Source organism: Symphalangus syndactylus, chromosome 5 (genome assembly GCF_028878055.3).
Source record: "Symphalangus syndactylus isolate Jambi chromosome 5, NHGRI_mSymSyn1-v2.1_pri, whole genome shotgun sequence".
In the NCBI taxonomy this organism is placed as follows: Eukaryota; Metazoa; Chordata; class Mammalia; order Primates; family Hylobatidae; genus Symphalangus; species Symphalangus syndactylus.
In genome coordinates, this window is record NC_072427.2 from 118,961,896 (window position 1) to 118,987,821 (window position 25,926).

Genomic DNA, 25,926 nt, shown 5'->3' on the forward strand with positions numbered 1-25,926 from the left:
TCTCAAAATAAATAAATAAATAAATAAAATAAATAAATAAATAAAAATAAATAAATAAAAATAAAAAATAAAAATAAAAAATAAATAAATCTCACAGAGGAGAGGACTCAATTATCAGTAGAATGGTGGCAGAGAGATGGAAAGGGAACATAGCCAGTGATTTGGGTGCAGTTTCATGGGAGCAAAGCTTGCCCTCATGAAATAGGACTTACCTGTAGGAAAAAGCTCCACTGATGGAAGAAATACTATGAACTAGGCTCCTGATGAGTTATTTGCCAAAATATACTCAGGAATGTCATATCAATTCAATATGCGTTTGTGAATAAGGGATTAGGTTGCTAGTTGAAACAAGATAAGGCTCTCTTGTTTTTAATCCAAAGAGAAATTATACACTTCTGAATTCTGAAAACCAAAAGAATAATGAGGAATCAAGGTCCAGTTTGTATAAACAGAATAGTTTAATATGCTGGCTAGTTGAACAGATATCAAAGAGATACCTATTTTTATAGCTTATAGTAAATCATTAATTGTAATATTTAGAGGGATTGAACTTTGGATAAGTCTAAAGTAAAATGTCGTAATACATTCCTTTTTTAACCTTTGCCTGTAGCTTTCATTCACCAGGCTGCCACAAAGTCTGCTACACATGCTGAGATATTTATTCCCAATCTAGAGAATTTTGGGGATGGTGAATTTTTTTCTGGGGCCACATGAAAAAATTGAGAAATACATAATAGCTAACTGAGAAAAAGATCGGAAAAGTTACTGAGTTTCAGCTTCAGGTCTTTGCCCATAGTGATCTAACTCCAAAAGAGAAACTCGGGGTTAATGGATTTATTTTTGATGAAAGATGAATTCAGCTGTATGAGCCCTGTAAATATTGTTAAAGAGCCTGGGAGTCTAGTTTCAGTCTTACTAGCTGTCCTCCTTCGCCAAGTTGATTTGAATTTTCTAGAACTTTGTTCTTTTGAGGTTTCTAAAACTTATGCTGTATCTATAAGATACTTTTTAGGCAGTACCTACGCTTCAGCTACTGTGTACTTAGCAAGTCTTAACTTTATTCACTGGAAATTATTACTCCTACTAGGCTTGCCCCATTATTTTCCAAACAACAATGCATTTTTAGATTTGAGAAGTCCCAGATATTGGCTATGGACTTAGCATTTTTGCCTTCATGGTGACCAGAGGGGACCCAGAGTTGCTTTATGGCTCAGTGTTTAATATTTTTCCCAAATTATTATTTTATTTGTAGGCATACATCCTCAAATTCAGCAATCACAGAAAATTCTAGGATAATGAAAATAAACCATTGGAGATCTGATGTTAAAACAACAGAATGCCAAAGGAAAACAGAAGATCCTGTAGGTAGACAGTGAGAAAAAGCAGATTATTTACCAAGGAATGTTAATTAAGCAGAGAGCTGGCATCCCAACAGGAATGACAGCAGTGAAATCCCTTCAAAAAGTGGACAGAAAATATCTGTCAGCTTGGAATTGTATATCCAACAAAAACACTTTTGAAAAATTGGGGCAAAATAATAAACCTTCAGACAAACAAAAACTAAAGGTGCTCATTATACCAACAACTCTCGATAAGTATAATAACACATTTCTAAATGATATTCTTTAGTAAGAAGAACAATGATTTCAGAAGGAAGATTTGAGATGGAAGAAGGAAAATTGAACAAAACCCAGCAAAGTTGTAGGAACTTTAGAAGACATAATGATATGTATATACACCCTCTCACACATATGTGATTCTGGTCAACAATAGCATATAATAATGTAGTAATAAGATCTCACACATTCTGGTGTTCCAGAGGTGGATAAAGATGTTTATTAACTTTAGACCATAAGCTATATTTATATGTTTACATTTCAAGTATTGTTTAGTAGCTACAAAAATAATAGACAAAAGAAATAAAAAATAAAGAGTATGTAACTTTCAATTAAAAAATGTTTAATTCAAAGAAAACAATGTTTTTAAAAAAATGAGACAAATAGCACAAAATAAGTTAGTAGAATAAATCTGAATAAAATAGTAATTCCAATTACATATTGTCATATGTATACTAATCAAAATAAAGTTGGTATAACTATTATTTTTTTATATATATAGTTAATTAAATTTTAAGGCAAAAAGCCTTGGCATGGTGCAGCACACCAACAAGGCACATGTACACATATGTAACTAACCTGCACGTTGTGCACATGTACCCTAAAACTTAAAGTATAATAAAAAAAATAAAAAATAAAAAAATTTAAAAAAAAGTATTAGTCACTGGCAAGAGATGAGTCCAGAGAAGTAGGGCAGCAGGACTTGGAAGCTGCTAGGTGAGCACTTCTCAATCCTGAGCATGCACCAGAATCACCTGCAGAGTTTGTTTAATTAGAGATTTCTGGGCCCCACTACTGAAGATATGGATTTAGTAGGTCTGGGCTAGGGTCTGGTAACTTGCATTTCCAAAGCATTCCTAGACAATGCTGATACTGCTGGCCCAGAGCCCATGTTTGAAGTAGCAAGTACCCACATTTGGGGCAGTGGGAGAAAATGTTGGGTCAAGAATTATGGGAAATTTGTTAGTAATGATATCATTCATTGAGATGGTGAACCAAAGAGGGAAGATGCTATGCTTCATTTTGAACATGAAAGGGTGTGATCTTCTGAAAGTCATGCAGATGGACATGTCTAAAAGCTAGTTGCATATAGAAATACAGAGCTGAAGTAAACCAGTCTGGGCTTCCAACAGCATAATAACAGTACCTGAAGCCAGGGGAGTAGATAACTTACCCAGGAAGAGAGTGAAATATAAGGATGTAAAAAAGTATAAGACAAATATCTATGAAAATCAGCACTTAAGAAGCAGACAGAGGAAGAAGAGGAGGCTGAGAATGCCAAAGAAAAAATGAAAGTATAATAAAAGACAAGAGAAAAGAGTTTGAAAAATGTAATAGACTTCCAATGCAAGATGGCAAAGCAAGCATTCATGTTTATCTCCTCTCCTTCCATACACTTCATTAAAGTTTGAACAAAACAATAGTGTTATAAGCACACCAATATGAAAAATAAGAATGAGGTCAAGAGAAAATAATATATTTCCAAAAGATAGAAAATGTATGGAAGAATGGTAGCTGATATATTTATCCATGGAATAAATTTTTATTGAGGTGCTGAGGTGGGGATGTAAAGTTGAATATGACCCAAAATGCCCCTTTTCAAGGAATTTGTAGTGAGAATATAACAATTTTCTAATGTTATATGTTGTAGACATTTTCATCTGTTGTTTTCTTTTCATTGAAATAAAAATTTAAGAATTTTTAAGCTTTTAAAAATTCTTAAGATTTTTAAAATTTTTTAAAAATCTTAAGATTTTTAAAATTCTTGAAATTATTTTTAAGGTTTTAAAAATTCTTAAATTTAATTTTTTATAATAGAAGGTGATTTTAGCTATGTACAAACTTAGGTGACAGCTTCAGAAAATGAAAAGAATATGTTTTTTAATAGTTCAATTTCATGTCTTATTTTTACATATACAACTTATATGGTTCCAGGTAAGATGTCAGTGTTCCATTTCATACACCACAAATTTACTTTCTTTTATTAAACAAAACTGATAGGCAAAGAGCAAATTTTTGCTTTGTGATATATTTTCATTTTATTTTCAGATTTAATGTAGAAAATAAAATGATAAGCAAACAAATAGGGAAAGCAATGGGATCCAAGATGGTTAAAATATATTAATATTTTTAAAGGAACTTTTACTGGTGTCCAGGTTCCGATCCTGGAAAATGTGAATTAATTGGCCGGATTTGATATCTGCATGGTCAGCCATCAGTATTTTTTAAAAGTTCTCAAATAAGTCTAAGGTATAGCTAGAATTTAGAGCTACTGGTTTAGAAGTGGGCTAGAAACAAGTCAACTGACCAGGTGCTTTTCAAAACCACACATGCCAGGATCCCAACACAGAGTCATGGAATTAAAATCTCTGGAGATAATATTTGGAATAGTATCAGGTGGTTGTTGATGCATAGCTAGAGTCAAAAACCTTGTTAATAAGCTCAAATCCCTTAAAGAGCTAAAATTTTATAATGTTGATGGCTTAAGGTTCAATTACTTTACCTTTGCAATATATTTATTTTATAGATGCATTATTAGTTTGTTTACCTTTGAGATATATTATTTCAATATCTACCTTCCTCCCAATCTTATTTTTTAGTACATACACACAGACACACACAGAGAGATTTTTTCTTCCTATTTTATAGAATTATATGTCTTTTCAGGTTACCTCAAATCTTTTTGGAATGAGGTTGGATATAAACAGAGGGAAAATACTATGAATATTTCGTGTCTATTTCTAGAATATTATTTCTCAACCTCAGTACTAATGGCATTTAGGAACAGATAATTCTTTGTTGTGGGGTACTGTTCTATGCATTGTAGGATATTTGGCAGCATCCCTTGCCTCTCCCCACTAGATGCCAGTAGCGTGTTCCTAGTTCCAACAACCAAAAATATCTCCAAATATTACCAAGTGTCCTTGGAATGCAGGGGGGATAAGGGGTAGCAAAATTGCCCCATTTTAAGAACCGCTTATTTAGAAGATTGAGTTCCCATGTTTGGTTAGAAAAACAAAAAAGCCTGCAAATCACCAAATGCATACAGTTGTTGACATTATTAGTCTATATATTTTGTTTCTTAATATAATAGCAGTATCTCCTTTAAGGCCTATAAAACTTTTGTTTTTCTTGCATGGAAAATTTTGCTTATGTGTTAAAACTCTCAAGACTGAAGAATATTACCAAACAATTCTGAAACAGCCATTCTGATTTTTGTGAAGTCATATAAACTACCCTAGGCTGGCTGTACTTTGTAACTGTATTTTAAAACTATGTCTTTGTAATATATAAACGAAGTAAGAGTTTTCAAAATAATAATATTTTTTCTAAATATTAAGTGGCAAGGATGATTTTAGGATTTCAAATCAGGAGAAGCAGAGATAAACTGTTATCAACGATAGACCAAATGTAGCCTCTTGGTGGCACTGTTTGTTTTTACAAAAATGATACGTTGGCCTCAGAAGATGCAGCACTTGATGCATTGTGATTTTCAGAATATGTAGTTTAAGTTCAGTGAAATAAAGCATTTTCAAGAGGTTACAGTTTCCACTGAAAGATTGTGTACTGTGTACTGTGTAACAGGCTGTGATAGCTGTATCCCCACAATTTATTGTAGGCCGGGTTGTCTCTAAAGTAAGGTTTGCAGGCTGGCAGCAGGGTGTAATTACCCAAACAAAAAGATACAGATACAGTATGTCATCTCTGCTAATGACCACAACATTTTCTTGCCCAGTAATCTGTAACAAAAAGCCACATAAATGATCAGGCTGCACTTAAGTGCAGCACTAAAGAAAAACTTGGTGGCACAAAAATTATTCCAGCCAATTGAGTGGAAATGACAGAGAATAATACAAAGTTATCTCTGCTAGGGAGATGTGTGTTTGGAATGTCACCAATGGACAGTGCGTGGAGAAGGCTACACTTCCTTACAGGCACACTGCAATCTGTGTAAGTACCCTCACTTCCTTCAGGACATTTCTAGATTCTGCAACTTGTTTAGGGCATTTGCAAATACACTTCTAAAGAAACATCTTTGGAGAATATTCTTTGCTTGAATTTTTATTTTGTCACGAGGGTCAAATATCACCAGTAATCATCTGCTATTTTGGCATTTTGCTTTCCCAAAAGGTATTATTCAAGGAGATTTTCTCCCTGATTCTTTCATTTTTGTATCTTTCTAACGGATTGGAAAGACAATTTCCATATATTGCCTTAGTGCTACAAAACATACACATACTTGTACATGTGTAAAAATTCAGTTTTAATGATGTGCTCTCTTATAAAGCACAAACAGTTTTTTTCTCCCTCATTTCCAATTTTAAACCCTGTGTTTTAGTGGATAGGTTCTTAATTTCTATATATATAACTTTTATAATCACTTCCCAATCTTTAAAGCAAATCTTGGCTTTTAGTAGATGGTTTCCAAGCATGTGTAGTGTGGTTGCATGATTCCAATGGTGCTGACCATGTTTTAAAATATTTTACACTTTTAGTGTTGATGATGTGCATTGCAACATTCACAAACTCTCTTCTATTTTTTTCTGGAAATAAAACCCTGCACAGAGAGAGCTGGTTAAAAGTAGAATGCATTACTTGATCTTTAATAAAAGATTTCCAAAACTTATTTGGCATAATAATCCTCAAATGCCCTTCAAATACTTTATTTCTTTTTAATATACAGTATTGTTGCTATGGTAAGGTACCTGGGTTTTGTTGTTACTATTAATTTTTTTTCTTTAAGAGACAGGGTCTCGCTCTGTCACCCAGGCTGAAGTGCAGTGGTGCTAACAGTAACCTCAAATTCCTGGCCTCAGGTGGTCTTCCCACCATAGCCTCCCAAAGCACTGGGATTATAGGCATGAACCACTGTGCCTGGCCCTCTCGTTGTTGTTTAGTTCCAAGTTTTACTCCAGAAATAATATAATTGTGAGCTTTCCATGATTTAGAATAAAATTACTTCTTCCAAGGGATCTCTCTTTCTGTAGAAAAATCATGAGATGCAAATGAGACTAAAGTGCCAATAGGAGTTTGGAATAAATGAACTAAGAGAAATTTTAGTTGCTGCTCATTTCAATACCTTAATTGATCATATGCTAAAACTAAAGTCTAGAGAAATCTTCAATGTAGCCAAATTATGTTAATTTCTAGTGATAATTAAATGTTTGCTTTGATTTCCATATACATAGTATTACCACTGCTCATTCCGGATGACAGGAGAAGGCTGGCTTCTTTGTTGTGGAGAATATCAAGATGTCCTTATAATTGACGCCAAAACTTTGGCTGTTGTTCACAGTTTTAGATCATCTCAGTTTCCCGACTGGATCAACTGCATGTGCCTTGTTCACTCCATGAGAATTCAAGGTAATAGTTGGATATTATCTAACAGTAAAGAGATTGCATATAAAAATATCTACTTTTGAATTATTTGTCAAATTATTGGGCAGAAATTCAGAAAGAATGCTTCTTTATGTTTACCTATGAATGAGGATGTGTCTGTAATACGCCTGATCAAGAAAAACTAAGAACACCCATGCCAGTGGTTCAAAACATTGGAAAGTCAGCAAAAGGTTAAGATGAGGGGGAAAGAGGAGAATCTGTGTTTTTATAACCAAGTTCTGCTTGTTACATTTTAAGAGTGACAAGCAGGTTTTGTTGTGGATTAGCAGGACTCCTGGAATTTTGCCCTGCTGTATCTTCTAGATGTAGTATTGATAATTCAGTTTCTGTAATGAGTGACTGCAAAGGGAAGTGGAGGTTGGCTCCTCACTTACTTCGAAATAGGAAGGCTTCATTTTATGATGATTTGCAATGTGGTTCTGCTTCTAGTGGTGTTCTTCTTATACCTAGGAATCACTTTGAAATTTTAAAACAGATTTGGAGCACGATGTAAAATGTTTATTTTTTCTAGTTAAAAAGTAACTCCAAAGCTGAAAATTTTCCATCTACACAGCCCTGCATAATTCTTAAATGACTATGAAATGATTTTTACCTACCCAATGATATCCGTGGTAGCTTATATATGACTTTTATTATTTTCACAGAAGATTCTCTCTTGGTGGTATCAGTAGCTGGTGAGCTCAAAGTATGGGATCTTTCCTCATCTATCAACAGCATTCAGGTTGGCTTGGGAACCCTACGCTTTTTTCCCTACAATTTCAAGCATATTCATTGAAATTTATAAATTTTAAGGCTATGACATGCTTATTGTCAAAAGTTCAAATAACATAGAAGTGTATAAATTCTACATCCATATATTTCCCCCATCCATCTTCCCAGGGGTGAGCATTGGTACACTTGGCTTGTATCCTTCCAACCTTTTCTCCATGTATATACAAATGTTTTCATTTACACACACACACACACACACACACACACACAGAGAAAGATTACATTTTTAATCTTTTAAAAAATAGCAGAACATCTCTCTGTTCCTTACAGAGGAAATACCCCTTTTTTCTGAGTATGTGTGACAGTGGCAAGCACATGACTCTCAAAACTTGAGGGGCATGTCCCTGGGGAGTCCAGCATATTCACCTGTTCGCTGGCATCAGGCTACAAGTTGAGATGATGGATGAAAGAACAGCCATACTATGTGTATTGATGACAAAATTATTTAGGCTTCCCCAAGGAGTTCTGGGGTCATTTTAGGAATTTATTGGTTGAGGAAGCCTAGGAATTGTGATGGTATGCTGAGCCCAAGAAATACACATCCAGTGTTATCACAAACTTATTGAGAACGTAGTATTCTATGTGCTGTGTGTTGGCACTTTGTTTTTTTTTTTGTTGTTTGTTTTGTTTTGTTTTTAGCAATCAAAATACTAGGCCAGGCACAGTGGCTCACGCCTGTAATCACAGCACTTTGGGAGGCCAAGGCAGGCAGATCACCAGAGGTCAGGAGTTCAAGACTAGCCTGTCCAACATGGTGAAACCTCATCTCTACTAAAAATACAAAAAAAAAAAAAAAAAAAATTAGCTGGGAGTGGTGGCATGCACCTGTAATCCTAGCTACTCAGGAGGCTGAGGCAGGAGAATCGTTTGAACCTGGGAGGTGGGGGTTGCAGTGAGCCAAGATCCTGCAACTGCACTCCATCCTTGGTGACACAGCAAGACTCTGTGTCAAGGAAAAAATAAAATAAAATAAAATACCATAGGTTTTTTCAGTCATCATTTTAGATTTTTTTGTTTGACCTTTCTACCATATCTAATAGTCTGTGGCTTATTCTTATCTTGACATTCTCAGCATCCAGCCGTAGCTCCCCACAGAATGTTTGTTGAATGGTTGCATGTAATGAGCCCTTGAATCTAAGTGGATTTCCTGATTACAGCTTTTATTTTTTTTCGAGAAATACATCCTGTATTTCTTTAATTTTTTTTTAAAGACTTTCAGGAGTACATACGCAGGTTTGTTATACAGGTAAATTAAGTGTTGTGGGGGTTGGGTGTACAGATTATTTCATCACCCAGGTACACAGCTTCTATTGCAAAGTAACTTCTTAGTTCAAAACACTCAAAAGGAAGCTCAAATACTTTTCATTTTATAATGGTGTGATCTACTTGAGATGTACGGGAAGCAGGTCTCCTCATGGCTGTGTATGAATTACCTGGAACTAGTACTAAAAGATTTTTTTTCCTTTTGAAGGAAAAGCAAGATGTCTATGAAAAAGAATCCAAGTTTCTTGAGTCCTTGAACTGCCAGACAATTCGATTTTGCACATATACTGAGAGACTTCTATTGGTGGTATTTTCTAAATGTTGGAAGGTATTGTAAAATAACATAATAAATACCAGTGATGTACAAGTGTAATTTTTTTTGTTTTGTACAAAAATAAGAATATGATTTAAATATGACACAAATTCTCTGTAATAGTATTACCAGAACATGGAATGATGTGTCTTTTATGACTGACATAACAGTTTTTTTTTGTTTTTTTTTGAGACAGTCTCACTCTGTTGCCCAGGCTGGAGGAGTGCAGCAGCACCATCTCAGCTCACTGCAACCTCTGCCTCCCGGGTTCAAGCAGTTCTCCTGCCTCAGCCTCCTGAGTAGCTGGGATTATAGGTGCATGCCACTATGTCTGGCTGATTTTTGTATTTTTAGGAGAGACCGGGTTTCACCATGTTGGTCAGGCTGGTCTCGAACTCCTGACCTTGTGATCTGCCCACCTCAGCCTCCCAAAGTGCTGGGATTACAGGTGTGAGCCACTGCACCCGGCCTGACATATCAGTTTTTAACTCTCTAATTAATAAAACTAGGATATACTACTACATATTTAATATCATGGTATATGCAACAGTTTTGTATCCCAAGATATTATATATGTAGTAGTATATCCAAATCGTATTAACAGCAAACCATAATAACAATGAATATTTAGCTCTAAATTATTTTCAAAATTTGGTGTCTACACTTTAGAACTAAAAATATACTTTTCACCTACATAGTTTGATTATATTTTTAGATGTTTTGCTTTTTCTACTTTGTCACTACATTTGTTTTAAGAGGGACAAACATTATTTTCTTGTGAATATGTTCACTGACATTTCCAAGAAGAAAGAAAAGCTAAGTTGCCATCATTTCATAACATTTATTTTTCTTTAAAGTTTTGCATAAATGACTCAGTTAATAAAACTATACAGTCTTACTTGTATGATGATAATGTATTTTTGAACAAAGATTTAAAAGTATATGGTCTAACAAAAGATTTACGTGATATACATTTTTTATGTGCATAATACATTTTCAAGTGTAAAACTTGGAGTACTCATTATGGAAAGAATAAAATTACTTAGAAATTTTGGGATTTGGGGTTTCTATGTTTAGTGTACATACTCTGGAATGATATAACCAGATGAGCTTTATCCCCTGAAACCTACCCTAAGATAAATATAAGTCAATAAGTCATGGTAAAATATTATCTTAATATATGAGTACAGTATGGTCTGTTATTAACGCTTACTATGTTGTTATATTATTACTATCATAATTTATATTCATCTTATTGGCAGACTAGATTTAAGCCTTTGATAATATGTATCAACTTCATATTTTAGGTTTATGATTATTGTGATTTTTCCCTTCTGCTGACTGAAGTTAGTAGAAACGGGCAGTTCTTTGCTGGTGGAGAAGTGATTGCTGCTCACAGAATCCTCATCTGGACAGAAGATGGTCACAGTTACATCTATCAGCTGCTGAACAGGTGGGCTCAGATGGGAGCGGCATAGAAAACATTCAGGTAGAAAATGAACTTTGGGAGGTTTATTATGGAAAAATCCCTGCATGCTGCCCATGATCAAAAACCAGAACAAAACAACTTTGGCACTAGAAGATTTACTCTGGGCTTGGTAGGCTTCAGCCTTTGTACAAAACAGCAGGGGATGGAGGAATGAGATTAACCATGTATAACTTGTACAGCTGGTGCTGGGTTTTCAAAAAGTCACTTGTAATTATTAACCCAACAATTTCTAACTAGAGTTTAGAAACTTGAACGGTACCATCCGGCTTTTGAAAGTGGGAGGGGGAAAAAAACGAATAAAGAACCTCAAAGTTCTAAACTTTGCTTTTTATTTTTGCCACGCAGTGGGCTTTCAAAAAGCATATACCCTGCTGATGGAAGAGTGCTTAAAGAGACCATTTATCCTCATTTACTGTGCTCTACTTCTGTGCAGGAAAATAAGGTAATGCAAGAAAAGAGTGACTGCCTCAAAGCTGTTTCACTCAGTTTCTTGGATAAGTGTTGCTTTGTCTGTCACAGAATCAGGCTTGAAAAAATTGAATTGAAGCATCCCATCAAGTTGTTAATGAGAAAATCAAGTTTAATTGTCAATGGCTACCAAAGAGAAAACTTTGTCTTTAAAAATCTGCTATGTTTAAGTCTGTATTTTAAGTGTATAATGAAACAATACGTATTTATTATAGGAAAATTATAAATGTTGAAAAGAAAGGAGAAATTAAAATTCCTAATTTCACCACAGTAAATATTCACTGAGATTTTTTTACTTTGTTGTATGTATTTACCTATTTTGATTGGGAAATTTTCAAATAATTGGAAAAGTTGCAAGAGTAGTGCAGTAATTATTCATCTATGCTTTACGTAGATTCACCAATTGCTAACATTTTGCTATATTTACTTTCTTTCTCATTCTCTCTCTGTCTCTCTCTGCATTTGTGTGTGTGTGTGTGTATATATATGTACAAGCACATACACACACACCACACATTTTTTCACTGACCCTTGTGATAAATGGTGTGACAAAACATTGTTAACATTTTTATATATCTACTCCAATTTTTAAACTTTATGAAATGTTTTATATTCTGTTTCTTTAATCATATATTGGTATCATTTTCAGATGTATTTAGCTATTCTTATGAATAAATTGTCTTGTTAAAACAAATATAATTATGCTTTTGGCAGAGAGTTGAGAATATAATTGTCAGCTTATTACTTGACTGAATCATACCTTTGACACTCTAGGAAGCCTGAAAATTTAAGCAGTTATTTTATTTCAGTAGTGTTATCCAAAGTGTTTTTTTTTTTTTCCCTAAGCCTTTGGACTTTGTCATCAGTTAATTATCCATAAACGTATTTCATGGAGAGTGGAAGAGTTTTGAATTATTGATGTGTCAACCAAGGAAGCATGCTACTTTTAACAGAATGATGGTTTGCTTAATTAGTCAGCATAGCTGTTGGAAATCCTATAGTTCAGTGATTGTCCCTTTAACATATCTGTGAGGTTTTGTTATGAAAACTTGATTAAGAAACTGTCAGCCAAAAATTAGAACCCCAAGTGCCACTGGGACACAAGCAAACTTTATAATTATGGCATGCATCAATGACTATTTCTAAAATTATTTGTGGGCAGCAATAGGTTCCTGAAAAACAGTATTGGGGCTTACTCAGAAAAGCATGTTAGTATTTTTTACAGGATCTGCTCTTTCCTCCTTAGCTCTGAATGCATTTTTACAAAGTTTGCCCTGAAAGCCAATGATCAGTTGTGCCCTTTAGGGGCTTCTTCCTGAAAATTTCAATGTTATGTATAACCGTGAGGAAAGAGTACAACAATTAAAAAATAACTAATCTCATGGGAAGTTACCTTGCTTTGTTTCTCAAAACGTGAAGGCATAAACTTATAGGTTTTTTTTACCAATAATTCTTATTTAAACAACCACAGATGTTTCTGTATCTTAAAAGCGAGAAATGCCTAGAAGCCAGTGAAATATGAATAGAATAATTGGAAACTGGAAAAAGCTGGTCTGCCTGTCCTTACTTGTCTTTTATCCAGGGCATAAAGTCAGACTTTCTTCCCCTTATTCAAACATCACCAGTGTTCACTAAATATAAGAGTCCTTAGTCTCTCTTGCAGTTACCAAGTAATGAAGGCATTGTGGTAGGATGAAGACATGAATTTGATACATTCAGTGAGCTTAGAAAAGACTGCTCTGTAGGCAGGTAGTATTGTCTGGACTCATTTTTTGGAGTGATACCATAGAATTAAATCTCCAGGTTTGACAGTAACAGGTTCTCAGAGTTATTGTTTGTAATGCCCATGTACATATCTGCTGATGGAGTTACAGTGGTAAGAAGGAGGATTCGTCTTTCCTTCCAGTAGCTGCATGAGGATCTCCCTAGCTTCAAATCACAGCTGGTAATTGCTGAGGCCTGTGATGCAGGGGTCCTGGCTGTTGAGATAAGGAACTGGGTTTCCCAGGGTCTCAGCCACAGAGTAAAGCTGAAGTGGGAATAGCTGGGATAGAAACAGCCTAAGGATTGCAAATAAAAAATGTGTGTGCATGAACTAAGAGTAATGGTGATGATGATGATGGTGATGATGATGATAAAAACTTCATTTGAGTCCTTATTATTGTCAAACATACAAACAACCTCATTTACTTTAATTGCCACCAAGATCCCATGTTGAAACTGATGTTCCCAGAGGTGAATTCCCAGGATTTGAACTCAAGTGGTTTAGCCCAAATTCAGTAATGGGTTTTGGAGTGAGTTTCTCAATTGTTCTGAGAAAAGAATAACCAGAATTGTTAAAATTAATTGAATAGGGACTAAATGTCAGGGACCATTCTGTGCACCTTTATCTACTCATTAATCCTCACACCAATCCCATATAGCAGGTGCTTTTGTTAGTCTTATTTCACAGTTAGGGAAAATGAGACAGTGAGGTGCGCTAAATTGCCTACAGTAACCGACATGCCCTTTCAGTAGAGCTAGGATGTGGTAAAGCCAGGATTTAAATCCAGGCAGTCAGCCCCAGGATTTCAGTGCTAATGGCTATGTTTTATTACCTCCTGGATGATGGAGACTCTCATGATGGACAAAGTGATGAAAAATCAGAATTCACATGGTAAGGGACTATGAAGAGGTTTTCAGGTGAATAGCAGAACTAGAGGGAACTGTTTGGGAGGAGGTGGAGGAGCGAGGGACCCAGGGGTGAGTGTGAGCGAGTGAGAAGCAGCAATGTGGAAGGTGAAGGCAGAGGGGATGAGAGCAACAGGGAACTTCAGCTGCAGGGGCAAAGCACCAGCTAGGAAGAGTTGTGCTGCCACCAGCTTGAGTAACCCACCAGCCTCTTGGAGCTTCCTTTTCAAATCAGAATAACCAGGGAGTTGGAACAATCAGTTCTAAGTGCGTACAAGGGTGGGAGAGTTTGAGTAGCCAATTTAACCAAATGTTATCAACACCATTTCAAATAGCTATAAAAATCATGGCTGTAAGACACCAAAGTGCCCTCTGAGTCTTAAAAAAATTTATTGGCCAGGCACGGTGGCTCACGCCTATAATCTCAGCACTTTGGGAGGCCAAGACGGGTGGATCATGAGGTCAGGACGGTAAAACCCCATCTCTACTAAAAATACAAAAAATTAGCTGGGCGTGTTGGCGGACACCTGTAGTCCCAGCTACTCAGGAGGCTGAGGCAGGAGAATGGTGTGAACCCTGGGGGTGGAGCTTGCAGTGAGCCGAGATCGCGCCACTGCTCTCCAGCCTGGGCGACGGAGCGAGACTCCGTCTCAAAAAAAAAGAAAAAAAAAATATTTAGAAACTGACTTTATTGGAATCATTTTCTGTGACGTTCTTATTTCTTGGGACTATAGGGAATTAATTACACATCTTGGTTGGATGACCTTGGATTGGTTTCTTATTTTCTGTGATAGTTTCCCTATTTTCTTATCAGGATAATAGCAATGTTTACTTACTACATAGCTTTGTTGTGACGATTAAATGTAGCAATATCTTGGCCTTTAATAATCACTAATGAATAGAATTTTTCACTAATGTGTCTAAAACCAGACCTTAAAGCATGTATTTTCTGACTAGGAAGCGTCACTTTCCTGGACTTCTTTAATTCCAGCACCAGCAATTGGCTTTCTTTTTAGGATGACTTTTATTTCCACACCAAAGAGAGTTTGGGTTTTGTTTTTGTAATTGCTTAAATGATTTTGATCCTTTTTGCATAATCTCTATGTACAAACCTGCCCAAAGAACAGCTATACTGCCCTGAAAAGGACCAGGGATGCTCTAAATGCATTCACGAGTGAAGGCATAGCTTTAAGAGCGCTGGTGCCCAATATTCATATTCTGCTTCGGCAAGATCATAAGTTATATATAATTTAGATACAATGTACAATATTATACATAATTTATATAATGTATAACATTATATATGTATATACACACCATTATAAATTATGGAATCATTTTCCTTTGTGGCCACTTGAGAAATCAGAAATCAAGTATGTTCAATCTGAGAAATAGTCAACAAAGGAAAACATATTAATAACATAAAATTAGTATACAAATATTAGTTGTTGCTGTTTTAACTGACAATTAGAACTATAAAGGAACTATAAAGAAATTAAGCCTTCTTAGTGAACATCTTTAGCATCAAGACATGGGTTGCTGAATCAGAATGACTGGACTCAAAGCCCATTGCTTCCTTAATTGCCTTAGACAAATCAATCTCTTCACTGCAAGTTTTCTTGTCTGTAAAATGAAAACAGTGATAGTACCAATTTTATAGGGTTATTGTGAGGATTATTTAACTGAATATGTAGAAAGCCCCTTGCAGTAATGTGTACACATAGCCATATATTTATCTATCTACACACACACACACACACACACAACATGGTCAGTAAATGTTAGATACTTTTACTGACTTTCTGAGGTCTATGACTTTGCTTCTTGTTTTATAAAGGCTCTTTAGTCCTAGATCACAGATTATTTCATTTAATTTACTTGAAAATGTTGAAACAGTGGGAAATAAATTGAAAGGATTTACTTCAGTTATTAAGTCTTGTTTCTCCATTTAAAAACAGTGGCCATCTCTCTATAGTTAGAATATTTCCTACATAAAAGCTCACTTTTTGTTTCGGAACAGAGCTGTCCCTTTGTTATGGGCTACATGAATGAAAGGAAAGAGCCTTTTTACAAGGTACTTTTCTCTGGAGAAGTCTCAGGAAGAATTACTTTGTGGCACATCCCTGATGTTCCTGTATCCAAGTTTGATGGTTCTCCTAGAGGTAAGTCAGTTTCCATTTCTAGTAACAAGTCTTCTGAGAACGAATTTGTAATTAACTCACTGTTCTTCTAAGTTGAGCAACATGGGACCACAAACAAGAAAAATTTATTGTGTACTATTACGTATTAAATGACAACATAAAAGCAGGTATAAACACAAAGCTTAGGCCGGGCACGGTGGCTCATGCCTGTAATCCTAGCACTTTGGGAAGCTGAGGTGGGTGGACTGCCTGAGCGAAGGACTTTGAGACCAGCCTGGGCAACATGGTGAAACCCCGTCTCTACTAAAATACAAAAAATTAGCCAGGCGTGGCAGCATGCGCCCGTAATCCCAGCTACTCAGGAGGTTGAGGCAGGTGAATTGCTTAAACCCGGGAGGCGGAGGTTGCAGTGAGCCGAAATCACGGCACTGCACTCCAGCCTGGGTGACACAGTGAGACTCGGTCTCAAAAAAAAAAAAAAAAAAAATTGAAAAATTAAAAACACACACACACAAAGGTTATGGATCTTATATACTAATATAACCAGTATAATTCATGCTAAGATCAATTGAACTTAACAAGAGATGAATGCTGGCAATATGAATCTAGGATAGGCTGTAACATTGTATTCATATTTTTGAAGGGAGGGTGCCTTGATATTCTCCATGTCTATGATGCACTGATAAACCAAATTTTCTTTTTATGTCTGTTTTCTTTTTAGATATACCAGTAACTGCCACCTGGACTCTTCAAGATAATTTTGATAAGCATGATACTGTGTCACAAAGTATTATTGACTATTTCTCTGGGCTTAAAGATGGGGCAGGAACTGCTGTAGTCACTTCATCAGAGTATATTCCAAGTCTTGATAAACTAATATGTGGCTGTGAAGATGGGACAATTATCATTACCCAGGCTTTGAATGCTGCCAAAGCAAGACTTCTAGAAGGTGGTTCTTTAGTAAAAGGTCCTTGAATTTTATTTGACCCTATTTATTTGATTTATCTAAAGCTGCAATTTCAACAAACTGCACTAAACAAGATTTAGAGGCCTAAAGAATTCGCTGGCATTTGCTGATAAATATGTACATATTTTAATGTTAAAGTAAAACATACATATAGGTTTTTTTTTTTCAAACTCCCTGTAATCCTAGCACTTTGGGAGGCCGAGGCGGGCGTATCACGAGGTCAGGAGATCGAGACCATCCTGGCTAACACGGTGAAACCCCATTTCTACTAAAAATACCAAAAAAAATAAAATAGCTGGGCATGGTGGCGGGTGCCTGTAGTCCTAGCTACTCGGGAGGCTGAGGCAGGAGAATGGCGTGAACCTGGGAGGCAGAGCTTGCAGTGAGCCGAGATCGCACCACTGCACTCCAGCCTGGGCGACAGGGCAAGACTCCACTCTGTCTCAAAAAAAAAAAAAAAAAAAAAAAAACTGAAGCAGAAGGCTATACAATAAGAAATGAGTTTTTCTCCTTACTTGATCTTCCAGTTCCTTTCTCCAAAGGCAACTGCTAATAACAGTTTATTTATACTCCTCTTGAAATTTTCTATGTGTGTACAAGCACATATCAGCATAACAACATACAGTCTTTTAATTATATTGCACAAATAAAAATGTATTCTACATGCTTTACTCAAATGTCCTTAAACAAATCTAAATAAAATATTTTAGAGTTCATTCTTTATGAGCTGACTTTAAATAATTAGTAATAATTGACCTTTAATTTAATTGCCTATTAATTGGTGTGTAGGTTTTCTAGTTTTTAGCTACTATGGATAATGCAGAATGGATTATTATTGTACATATATGTGAGTATATCTGTACAGATATGTGAGTATATATCTTTGGCCACTTACTAAATGTGACTGACTTGTGCTTCAGTGATTGACTGAAGTGGAGGAGTAAATGGCAATGAACCAAAGAGAGGTAATGTACTGGTATACAGCTAAATGGCCGCTGTTAAAAGTTAGTGAAAAAGCGAAGACCCAGCAGTTTTTATCTGGGCTGATTTATCCTAATATCCAGAAAGCAAGAAAAAGCCATATTTGACTTGTAGCAGCTCAATGAACATTCATCCTGGTGGGTTAGGAGATACAAAGTGAGGATGTGCCTGATGGAATAGAAGTTTCTGAAGTATAATAATAATTCTTTGAGGTTTATTTTCAGTTTGAATAAAGAGAGTTTGTGGTTTATGGTTCTTTCCAATTTGGGGGAGTTTAGCTAATGATGAAGGAAGAAGCAGTGTGGTTAGTGGGAAGAGGAACCCCCTAGCACAGTAGTGCATCAGTAGTCCTGTGCCCTCATACAGCTGTGACTTGAAATGCCCATATGCCTACCAAGTGCCAAGCAGAGTGCTACAAAATTATAGACATTATCTTATTTATTCCACACAACAGTCTTGTCTGAAGTAAGGACTGTTATTATCCTAAATTTTCAGATGTAACATCTGTGGTTAAGAGGGAAAAGGCAACTAGCTATGGTGACATATCTAGTAAGTGAAAGACCCGGCAAAAAAGGCAGATTAATTTAACAGCAATGCTGTACTCTTCAACATTTTGCTTTGCTTTTTCACACTTGGATGCGAGTCACTTAACCTCTCTGAGCCTCAGATGCTTTATCTGTAAAGCCAACCGGTAGAATTAGGTAATCTCTAACATCTTTCAAAGCAAAAATATTTCCTGAAACTTTTATTTTCTTGTATACTAGACTTAGTCATTCTAATTTAAAGAATGACGGGCTGGGCGCAGTGGCTACCACCTGTAACCCCAGCACTTGGGAAGGCTGAGGCGAGTGGATCCCTTGAGCTCAGGAGTTTGAGACCAGTGTGAGCATCATGGTGACACCCTGTCCCTGCAAAAAATACAAAAACTAGCTGGGCATGGTGGCGCTCACCTGTGGACCCAGCTACTAGGGAGGCTGAGGTGGAAGGATCACCCGAGCCCAGGGAGTTTGAGGAATAGAAGTTTTGTCTTATGGTGCCATGATTGTACCACTGTACTCTAGCCTGGTCAAAAGAGTGAGACCCTGTCTCAAAAAAAAAAAAAAAAAAAAAAAGAATGAAAATAAGTAATATTCTGAATTTATTTTTGTGGAGGTAAATGTATGAAGTATTCACTCTTTTTTTTTTTTTTTTTTGAGACGGAGTCTCGCTCTGTCGCCCAGGCTGGAGTGCAGTGACGCAATCTCGGCTCACTGCAAGCTCCGCCTCCTGGGTTCACGCCATTCTCCTGCCTCAGCCTCTCTGAGCAGCTGGGACTACAGGCGCCCGCCACCACGCCTGGCTAATTTTTTTGTATTTTTAGTAGAGACGGGGTTTCACCGTGGTCTCGATCTCCTGACCTCGTGATCCGCCCGCCTCGGCCTCCCAAAGTGCTGGGATTACAAGCGTGAGCCACCGCGCCCGGCCGTATTCACTCTTTTAGAACAGTGTTTACTATTCCACGACACTGGAATTGGTAACTTACTAATGTCCTTAAGAATTAATAGATTTTGTTTTTCTTTTCTTTTTTTTTTTAGACGGAGTCTTGCTCTGTTGCCCAGGCTGGAGTGCAGTGGCATGATCTCAACTCACTGCAACCTCCACCTTCCAGGTTCAAGCGATTCTCCTGCCTCAGACTCCCAAGTAGCTGGGACTATAGGTGCGAGCCACCACACCTAGCTAATTTTTGTATTTTTAGTAGAGATGGGGTTTCACCATGTTGGCCAGGCTGGTCTTGAACCCTTGACCTCAAGCGATCTGCCCATCCCGGCCTCCCAAAGTGCTGATATTACAGGCATGAGCCACCATGCCTGGCCTAGAATTAATAGACTTTGAACAACTAACTGTAGTGCTTCATCAAAAGCATACTCTGGCTTCTGGTGAGGCACTTGCGTTTCAAGATGATCTAAGGGTGTTCGCTAGTTTTCTTAGCCAAGTGCATGCTTTAATTATATGTAATTTCCTTATGTTAAAATTTTATAAAAGAGATTCTTGGGACGATTTTCTGAACAAAAATAACATCTGTATTATTTGGTGTTTCATTGTTTTTCAGATTCTCCCCCTCATAAAGTTCTTAAAGGCCACCACCAAAGTGTCACGTCATTACTTTACCCACATGGTCTCTCTTCGAAATTAGACCAAAGTTGGATGTTGTCTGGGGACCTAGAGTCATGTGTCATCTTGTGGGATATCTTTACTGAAGAAATTTTGCATAAATTCTTTTTGGAAGCTGGTCCAGTAACAAGTCTTTTGATGTCACCAGAGAAATTTAAAGTAAGACGAAGAGTAAAATATAACACCTAAATTTGAAAATTATATAAATTATAGAATACTTAATAAGACAAGTAAAAATGACCCATATTTCCAAAGAAAAGAAAACTATGAGTTCTATGTACTTATAATACAACTGGATGATTTATATATATTTATTTTTAATCTTTCTATATGAATTGTAGTATTATTATAACTTACATTATACAGATAATTTGGCTCTAAAGCAAAGATTTAGTCAATGCTTAGCTTTACAACAGCCAATTCTTTCTCTTCCAGTACTTACATCTGTTTTTTTCCTCTCGTTCTATATCTTCGTTTTTAATGGAATTATCTTTTTTTTTTTAAAAAAAGTAGATACTCAAGGCAAAAACAAGTCAAACAATATAGGAATCTATAAACTAGAAATTAACTTTTACCTTCAATAACTTCCACTTTGCAGTGAGCCGAGATCATGCTACTGCATTCCAGCCTGGGCAACAGAGCAAGACCTTGTCAAGAATTTCTTTTTATAATAATATTAATAAATAGTTACATTTGTCTTCTGTGTGTGTGTGTGTGTGTGTGTGTCAGGGTCTCACTTTGTCACCCAGGCTGGAGTACAGTGACGTGATCATGGCTCACTGCAGCCTCAACCTTCTGGGCTCCAGGGATCCTCTTGCCTCAGGCTCCCAAGTAGCTGGGACTACAGGCATGTAGTCCAGCTACTGTTTTTTATTTTTGTTTTTGTAGAGACAGAATCTTGCTTTGTTGCCCAGCCTGGTCTCCAACTCCTGGGTGCAAGGAATCTTCCCACCTCTGCCTCCCAAAGTGCTGGGATTACAGGCATCAGTTATTGCGCCCAGCACATTTTCTTCTTAAATGGGTTTTTATTTGCTTATTCATTTATTTAACAGAGAATGAGCTTTAATAAGTTTGTGAGCATCTACCTTGTTATGGGCAAAAGGAAATTGCTTTAGGTAGAATTTTCTCATGAAATGTCAACTTAAATTCAGCTTTTGTAAAGTTGACATTTAAAAAAAAAAAACATGAACAACCAACTTTTGAGTTCCCTCTGTAGTAAAAGGACATGGTAACACAGGTAAAATGATTTTTTTAAGTCAGTTAATTGGCTTATACACATTATTTCTCCATAGTCTATTCCTAACCATAAGATTTGTGTTCACATGGTATGTGTGTGTATGTATGTAAGTTTCCTGGAGCACGTTGGGCTGCCTGTTCTAGAAGCCGTGGAATGGGCAGGTTCTCCAGGAGATAGAATGGTTAGGGAAAAATGACATATGAGCCATTCTGCAAGTCTAGGCTCCAGATCTATCACACCTGCCATTTTGTGATTTTTTTTTTTCCTTACGATTTCTGGAGTGCACTTAATAAAGAATTAGGAAAGAAAACATGTACCCCACTCCTCCCCGCATCCCCGCATCCCCGCCTCCAGAGAGGTTAATGATGAGTAATGGACGTCTCAAGATCTCCAAACTGATGCTTTAAACAAAACAGCCAAAATTCTGGCTAGATCATTAGAATCCACCTTGGATAGTAATTGTCCTAACCTGTTCAAGGTAACCACATGCTGACTTTTTAAAAAGCATCTTAAGGATTGTTGTCCTGGGAACCTATTTTTGGTCCTTATGTCTTTGAGGCTATACATTCAGTTGGAGCTATCTAATGCTTACCTCTTTTAGATTGTGTCTACACCGAGTTTCCTGTTTGGATTAGAATCTGTATAGTTCTGGGAACAGCACCAAATCACATTTTGAGGCTTTAAGTGGAAAATATCAGCTCATGATACCCTTGGGCCTAAGCTTGTGTCTACAAATAGCTTCTTTTTGTGGCAACAAATTAGTTCTGGGGTTTATTTTATTCTGCATTATTTCCGATGTCTGCCTCGCTGCCTGAATTTGCTGAGTGATGGCCAAGTCCTTCGTTTATCTTATAAGTAGATCTGTCCTGGATTCATCTTTTGACCTTCCTGAGAAGGTGTTGAGCTTAGACTCTACTCTGTGTTTAAAGCTCCTCTGTAGAGGGTTACATGGAAAGGTGCTGTAGAAAGCAGAAATATCCTTTTTGTAAATGGGGCTTTAACAAAACTTTTTTATGTTACTGGGGGAAAAAATCTGACTTACTCATAAAGAAAGCATTTGACTATTTACTCACATAAGCGTGTTGTTTTTTCACAGCTAAGGGGTGAGCAGATAATTTGCTGTGTGTGCAGTGACCATTCCGTGGCTCTCCTTCACCTTGAGGGAAAGAGTTGCCTCCTGCATGCCCGGAAGCACCTTTTTCCTGTGAGGATGATAAAATGGCACCCGGTTGAGAATTTTTTAATTGTTGGATGTGCAGATGACTCAGTCTATATCTGGGAAATTGAAACAGGTAAATTGAAATTTTACCCCTTTCATTCTTTATATATTTATGATGTACAAGCATTTGACCAGATGGAAAGTTTCAGAGAAGATACGGTGATGACCTCACTTGCTTTAACCTTTGTTTGGGCTGCATTTAATGGCTTCAGTTAAAGATACGTGTGCAAAATAAAACACAATGGCCCAAGTCAGATCCTGACCAACTGATGATTAGCTGACAGGGCAGTGCACAGGAATGAGCCGGATATTTCTGGAAGCTATAAATAAAAACATAAGTTATCTACTTTAATTATTAACAAGAGAGAAGTTTAGTGTCCTACTGGTCTCAAATTATCATTAAATTCTGCTTTCTTCAGCATGCTCACCATCTCAGCAAGATTTCGAGCTAATTGATGATCAGTAATAATGGAATATAATTAATTATAAAACTCCAAAAAGTTGAGTCAGGGAAACTGAAAACTGAGTGGCTCAATTGAACTTTTGATATCATATCATAGAGAATGTAGAGTTTGAACTTTTTAAAATTAAAAAAAAATTACTACATAACTGAAGATTGAGAGTAATACTTTCCAGAAAATGCTGGAACATATCAAATAAGGTGAGGTAATTGATGGACGTGAGTCAGGGGAGTTCGTTTGAGAGTACATTTCACTGAAACTATAGCATGATTTTTATTGATTAATCACTGGTGGTTTTATGTTGGGTGTTATTAACAGACCGGATAGTTTATAATATTATAGTTTAGAGCCATACTTCACCAAAATAATTGCTATTTTCTTTGCATTTGACTGTCATGTGTAAGTGATGATGACTAATGTACTAGTGTTTAGAGGGTGCAACCTAATACTGCCTTACATTTGTAAATTGTTTTATAGCTTTGATGAGCTTTCCTGCTCATTTTCACAGATTCTCACAACTTCTGAGGTAGGTCGGAGAAGTATTATTCACCATTTTATTGATGAGGAATTTGCAGATATGATACATAAATGTACAAGACTGTACAACTAATAAGTGGTGAACCAGTTTGAGGGTCTTGCTTGTTCTTTGCACAATATACACAAAATTAGGAGAGTTTTGGAATTCTTGATTTGAGCAACAGTTAATTATAATGGATAAAATAGGCCCTAAAGCCTGGGCTTGCCTCCAGAGCCTGTTAATAGGACCTCAGATCATATTACATTGCTTCTTTGCTTGTCAATCTCCTCGTCTATGAAATGGGGTAATAATACTGCCTTCCTGTCAGGATTAAATGAGCTAATACCTACAATGCTTATAAACAGTACCTGCAGGTGGTTAGCCCTTAGTAATAGTTGACTATTGTTATTATCAACGAGTGCAGCAAAGTCTTGACTTCTGCTTGTAAAATATAAGCCTGTAAATCACATATGCTTATTAATGTGCCCAATTGCTTTTCAATTGTGAACACTTGGTAACTAAACATATTTTTCATGGGTGATAGAATCCAGCAAGAATAAATAAATGTCTGGGCACTCACGAGTGTTTATGGTCCCCTTTTCCCGTTGGGATACCCTTAGGCTATGTAACTTTTTATTTATATATTTCTTTGGCAGAATGGGAAGTAAAGCAAAGCCAAACCATTAGTACTTCTTGAGATTATATTTATTCCCATTCTGTATTTTAATTTTGTTATTTCTTTTTTATACTCCCTCAAATACATAACCAAATGTTGAAGAACGTTTGAAAAATAAATATAAAGAAAAACAAATAATCCTATCCTACTACTTAATAAGTGCTATTAATATTTTGATTTACTTTCTGTCAGACATTTTTCTATGTCAATAAATAGATATTTACTATATTTTAGTCTATATTGTACTTCAGTCACAGTCCTGGCAGGAAACTGAAGTCAACCCAGATGGGTCAAATGAAGAGACTTGAATGAAAGGACTATTTATAGAGGTGTGGGCAGGGATTAGGGACCAGACAAGGAATGGATGGTGAGGGCCTCCAGCACCCAGGCACTGGCAGCATCAGGAAGCTCTGGCCACCTCTAGGACTGAAGCAAAAAGAGGAGAAAACATTGTTGTTGGAACCCAGTGAGAGTTGAAGCTCAGGAGGAGTGGTCACCCCATGAAGTCATAGAAAAGAAGCAGCTCCTGCCAGAGATGGAGGACTCACATAGAGAGGGGAGGGTTGGAAGAAATTCTTTCTTCTTCTGCAATCACCTCCATTAATTTAATCCACTCAAAGTGAGAGAGGAAGGGCATTCAGTTCTAGGCATCAGCCTCCCTGTGCACAAAAAAGGAAGGACACAGAAGGGTAGGAAAGGACGGGGTGGGTTGTCACATGGACAATAATCGATAGAGTTGTCATTATGGACATACTAGGCTTTAACTGAGGAATCTCCTAAAGTTTGTTTTAGAATTTCCATATCAAACAGTATGCATAGGTTTAGTGCCAAAGTAACCTATGGAATATAAGTTGTTCATCTTTTGATTATCTATATTAATAGTTTAAAAACAATCTCAACTCATCTTAAGATGAGCTTGTAATTGGTGATGATGGTATTAATGATTCTACCCAGACCTTCACATTTGTGATGTGCCTCTTCACTTCTTTAGACACAATCCCATTGACCACCTCGTTTGAGCCTCACGACACCCTGTGAAGGTGGCCGGTGGCCCAACTTGCGGTATCACATTCATTCCTTTTGAATAAGTTCATGTCGTTCTTTTATTCTTGTGTCTGGTATTGCCTTTAGTTGTGTTTTGCCTTTAATCTCTGCAATTTTAATTTTGGTTACAATTTAGTGAATTATGTTTTCTTTTCCAAGCCAGATTTCAGCTGGCTAAGATGCTTCCATCATGTTTACTGTACTTGATTTCTGTTTTATTCTTTACTTATAAAGGTTGAATGGTCTGAGATCAGGAAGTGTTTCCATTTATATTTTCATAAAGCTAGAGGGAAAATACCAACTAAAGCCAAAACAGGCTGAAAAGAGCTATTTGAAGGGATGGAATACGCTTACTCATGGATGTGCCTGGCACATGAATGATAAATGAATGAGTGAACTAATTAATCCAAGTGCTCTTACCTCAGTAGATTGAGTATGAATTAATTCACCTTAACATTGGCCAGTTGTGGCTGTCAGATCCTGGCTGCCCAACTGTAAGCAGGTCCTTAGCTTTCTGCTTCAAGTCTTCCCTAGGGCTTTGG

The 25,926-nt window shown here is 36.6% G+C and overlaps 1 protein-coding gene across 8 annotated transcripts in view; it reads left to right on the plus strand.

Moving 5' to 3' along the window:
- The window catches only part of WDR72 (WD repeat domain 72), a 238,720-nt gene that overhangs the window by 38,083 nt on the left and 174,711 nt on the right, over positions 1-25,926 (plus strand). For 4 of the 8 annotated variants that reach the window (XR_010121228.1, XM_055279193.2, XM_055279198.2 and 1 more), the window contains 10 exons: positions 5,489-5,567; positions 6,806-6,980; positions 7,661-7,737; positions 9,259-9,378; positions 10,671-10,816; positions 11,198-11,294; positions 16,011-16,152; positions 16,853-17,098; positions 20,169-20,389; positions 22,564-22,759. Coding sequence is in view for 7 of the 8 variants with exons in the window: in XM_055279193.2 (XP_055135168.2) it covers positions 5,489-5,567; positions 6,806-6,980; positions 7,661-7,737; positions 9,259-9,378; positions 10,671-10,816; positions 11,198-11,294; positions 16,011-16,152; positions 16,853-17,098; positions 20,169-20,389; positions 22,564-22,759 (1,499 nt within the window). In the remaining variant the exon portion in view is untranslated. Of the gene's footprint in view, positions 1-1,252; positions 1,362-5,488; positions 5,568-6,805; positions 6,981-7,660; positions 7,738-9,258; positions 9,379-10,670; positions 10,817-11,197; positions 11,295-16,010; positions 16,153-16,852; positions 17,099-20,168; positions 20,390-22,563; positions 22,760-25,926 lie in introns of all 8 variants that reach the window. The other 4 variants (XM_055279197.2, XM_055279195.2, XM_063640667.1 and 1 more) reach the window with 4 other exon arrangements.